Here is a 4739-nt window from a genome sequence, read left to right as displayed (position 1 = left end):
CTTATCTAAGCTTGCTTAACTTCGGATGGGATTTGGTGTATTAGTGTTGTGATATGATAGCATCTTAAGTGAAGATGGTGAATTTGCTTCAATTTGTAACTTTGGGAATGACAATTTCATCAAAGAAGTACACAATAGAGATAAGCTTCTTCAAATGGCAAAACCAAAGATATCACTAGGCTTTTCAAATAAGCTAATTAACAAGAAAAGACAGATATAATTTGAATGTCTCAAAGCTAAAGAAATGAATATTTTTAACCAACTAAAATTTAAGCATATGCTTTGGATATGCCAAAAATCAGACTGAAATGTGAGGTTCTTTCAACTGATCAGCAAGAATGAAAACTACTATCTCTATGGTATCAAAACAATGAAGCAACTCTGCCTGCCAAGTTGCCTATACATTCTAGCATTGTCTCTGTCCATCTGGAAACGAGCTCGTTGCCAAATGCTCGAGCATCTTGTAACCTTGTTTATCACCAACTACCAAGACACAAGGTGTGCATGTTCATCATCGTCATCATCAAGAGGAGCAGGGAGATTAAGATCAAGTAAATCATCGACTTTCTTGACTGCTGAAGATCGATTCATGTTCTGTTCAGTTCCAACAATAAAATGAGATCTTTTGTGGCCACCTAAAGCTTGACCAGACTTGAAAACACGGTCACAAAATGGGCATTCATGCCTTTGGGATTTCTTAGGCTTAATCGTTTTCTCAGGATTGTAAGACAGATCTTTAGCAGTAGAAGCTGGTGTTCTACTGCTAAATGTCTCTCTATTCTTGTCATCGACACTACTTTCACCAGTTCCATTTATTGACTCGAGATAGGCGTTGGCCTTTTTATGACACGGTCTATGTCCACCAAGAGCCTGATAAGAGTTAAAACTCTTCTTGCAGTTCAAACACTCATACTTCTTCTTTTGAATAGTATTGCATCCTTCGGAACTTTTAGGACTGATCTTTATCTTCTTAACGGATTTATTCCCTAATTCTGGATGATAAGAACTATCCTTCATTCTCTTTCTTGGTTCACATTTTTCCATATATGAAGCTATCGCGTAATCATCATATTCACATTCCACGGTTAAATCCTTCCTTGACTCTGTTGGATATTTCTTGGTTCTGTTTAACCCCTTCCCCTTATCAACCCCAGACTCATCACACCAAACAGCATGGCTCATTTGAGAAGTGCTCCATTTACTATTCCCATTTCTATGGAATCCATCGACAGATATATCCGATTCAACTATAGTATTGTCATCTAAAAAGTATCCAGAATCAGAGCTCTCAGATTCAGCTTGATCAACATCTAAACCACTAAGTTTCTTAGTTCCCGGTGTTTCGTTTTGATTATAAACACATTTCAGCCTATCCTTTCTACCAAATTTCATGTCAGTAGAGGATGATTTTGTCTCCAAAACAACAGAATTGTTATCAGAAGACTCAACAACTGAATTAACACCATTCCAATTCCCTGTATCCCTAGACAACATCATTAAACACTTTGCTACAACTTCCTCTTGATCTAGTTCATCAATCTCAGAAACAGATGATGAACCATAATTAACAACACTATTATTATTATTCACTAAACAGTAATTAGAAGACTTAACTACAAGTCTCTTGTACCTCTTAGTCTTTAATGATCTGGTCTTCATCTTTGTCTCCTCCTCCTCTTCAACATCATCATCAGTTTCAGTATCTGAATGACTATCCATCACTAACTTCTCTGAATGACTAGCCATATGACCACACAAAGCTTTCATTGACTGAAACACTTTGCCACATTGCTGACAAACTCTTTCTTGAGGAGGCAAAGGTGAAAAAGTTGAATCAACAGCTCTCCAAGTTTTCTTGGGATTTTCTCTAAGTCCATAACCAGAATGACCACCAACATCAAATTTTGATTGATGGGGATTTTCTCTACTACCCCAAGATTCAAACTTTTCAGCATTTCCTTCACCATTTTCCTCAACTACATGAGATCTCATATGACCCCCTAATGACTTCCCACAAAGGAATTTTTTGTCACACAACTTACATACAAACTTCAAATCTTGATCGTCTTCCATTTCAGTTAAAATTTCAGCAAAGTAAACAATCCTGATAGCTCAAATCATATATACCCACAATGACACGTTTCAACAAACACCCAAAAATCCAAAAATCCAAAACCCCAGATCAAATAAAAAACAAAACTTGGAAAAAGCTCAAAACTTGGCCTTACTAGGGTTGGGACACAGATTAGCAATTATTAAAACTAGTCAGATGTGGGCACTTTTTTTTGGGAAGTAAAAAAACAGACCCACAGCAAAAAGAATGAATCTTTGAATACCATATCTATGTAATCTCAGTCTGTCACACACAAAAACACTCAAAACACATCAAAAGAAGAACACCCTTTTGCTCAAATGTTCATTTTTTCAAGAATCGCATATGAAAAAACCAAAAAAAAGATCAAAAAAATCAAATCTTTGAACTGAAATAGCCATAGAACAAGCCAAAGACTCTTTCTTTTTCTCCTTTTCTTTCACTTTATTTGTGTGTTAATATATAGTTGAAGGAGAATTCCATGCATAAAAGCAAAAATTGTGAGAAATAAGCCAAAAAAAAACACAAAAAAGGGTAAACGTGTAATCTTTAGAGGATTATTCGTTCTTTAACAAAATTAAACGGTCAAGATCCATTTGATTTATTGATATTTAATAAAGAAAGACTTTAAAAAAAAATACTATTTTAGAATTTAATTCTTCCTATTAGAAACTTATATAAATGAGTTAATGACATCATAATATAAATGAGTTAATGACATCATAATGTGTTTGTTTTAGTTTTAACTGAGTGTGTTTGGATGAACTTATTATACTAACTTATAAGAGTAAAATAACTCAAAATTATAAATTGAAAATTTTAATTTATGATTTTTGACTAATTTTTGTTATTTTAACTTAAAAATAAGTGTTTAAAGTTTTTTATTTATTTATCCAAACTCTATAAAATTATTTGTACATTTTTGCAAATTAAGTGAGTTTGTTTATTTTTTTTCTTATACTACTTGTTAGTATCAAACTAAATATAATAATAATAATCAAATTATTAGTAAAGTTAATTTAATAAAATATATCACTATTTAGATTTTTTTAAGAGATATATCAAGTCAACATGAATTAAGTAGTATAAAACAGAATTAGAATATGTTTTATTACTTAGTCAACTCTTTGTTTAATGCTATTATTCATTTTGATAAATGGTTGTATATAGAGTATCTTTTATTTATTTTCCAAAAATCTGCATTTAATAACTTATTTTTTTTATCATATTGGGATTTGATGTGTCCTATGTTAACTTGGAGATCTTATAGCCCCACTAGCCCCCAACAAGCACGCAATTTGATTCTGTCACTGCCCACCAATTCTTCCGCTTTTAAATTCTTGTCAAGTTTTATTTTATAAGTTTCTTAAAAAATACGTAATAACTAGAGATAAAGGTGTATAAAAATCAAACCAACCGATAAATTGAACCGAAAAAATGTTATTGATTTATTGTTATTGGATTATTGGGTTAATGATTTTATATTTAAAAAAATTATTGGAGTATTGATTTTTAATATTGGTTTATTGGGTAAAGTGATAACCCATTAAGACTATAGTAATTTACTATTTTTTACTTATACATAAATATTAAATATTAAACTCAATATCTTACTAGTTATGACTTTGTCATTAGCCTTCAATTCATACTCCACTATGACTTTGAGTTCACAACTTCACATTATTCAAACCGTTAAAACATAAAGTAAAAATTGTATTCCTCTTAATTTCTCCTTGTGTTACATTTGTATAGTTCTTTTCATGTTTGTTATTATTGTTTTACTTTATGAACATTTGTAAAGTTACATTATTATCTTGTCGCATCAAATTTATTAGAAAAGTCATATATTTGTTTGATAAGTATTTTCTTATTGGTTAAACCAAAATCGAACCGTTAAGGACCAAAATCGATAAACATATATCTTATTGATTTGGTTATTGGTTTAGCGTATTCAAAAACCGATAAATCGAACCGATAATACATAAAACCGAACCGAACCAATCCGATGCACACCCAGAGAGTAATTTGGTTAAATTATTTTTATTATTATTATTATTATTCCGTTTGTTGATTTTTATTTATTAGTGTATTAAAAATAATCATTTAATTTTACTTGTTCAGTTTAGAAAATCAAAAGATAGTTTATCATTTTGTTTCTACTTTATGTTTATTATTAAATATTTTTCATCTTCTAATATTTAGATTACTTATAATTATAGGGGTAATATAGTAATTATTTAAGGAATATGTCAAGTCAAATATGAACATGTAAAGATGGCCAGATGCAGTACTTCTCTCTTTTGCATTATATTTTTTTTATGACAAAGAAAATCCACAACCACTATCCTTTTTGGGTGCGCATAGGATAAAACTCTTGTAATGTCCCTCTTGGTCATTTCTGTGTCTTGCCTTCTGTGTGTCGTTTAGAGCGTTCCTGTAGCGACCCCAAGTCATTTATGACTTGCTGGGACTGACAGTTCGGTCACCTGGTCGTTCGTTTGGTCTTGGTGTGAGTTTTTGTGTTTTGGAGCTTATGAACCTTGAACGATCATTTTCGATCAAAAGTTCAAGAAGATGACATCGGAATCCAATTCTGACGATTCCATCAGCTCCGGAAGGGTCATTTTAGGCTAGTAGCATGGTCGAC

The 4739-nt window shown here is 31.7% G+C and overlaps 1 protein-coding gene across 1 annotated transcript; it reads right to left on the bottom strand.

The window, feature by feature from the left end:
• Positions 1–222: 222 nt before the first annotated feature.
• Positions 223–2585, bottom strand: LOC102602723 (uncharacterized). The gene has a single exon (XM_006348648.2). The coding sequence runs from the start codon at positions 2071–2073 to the stop codon at positions 484–486; it is 1590 nt and encodes a 529-aa protein (XP_006348710.1). The 5' UTR covers positions 2074–2585; the 3' UTR covers positions 223–483.
• Positions 2586–4739: the final 2154 nt, after the last annotated feature.

Source organism: Solanum tuberosum, unplaced genomic scaffold, assembly GCF_000226075.1.
Source record: "Solanum tuberosum cultivar DM 1-3 516 R44 unplaced genomic scaffold, SolTub_3.0 scf00103, whole genome shotgun sequence".
NCBI classification, from domain to species: Eukaryota; Viridiplantae; Streptophyta; class Magnoliopsida; order Solanales; family Solanaceae; genus Solanum; species Solanum tuberosum.
The sequence above is the reverse complement of the archived record's forward strand: the minus strand, read 5'-3'. Positions and strand labels throughout refer to the sequence as shown.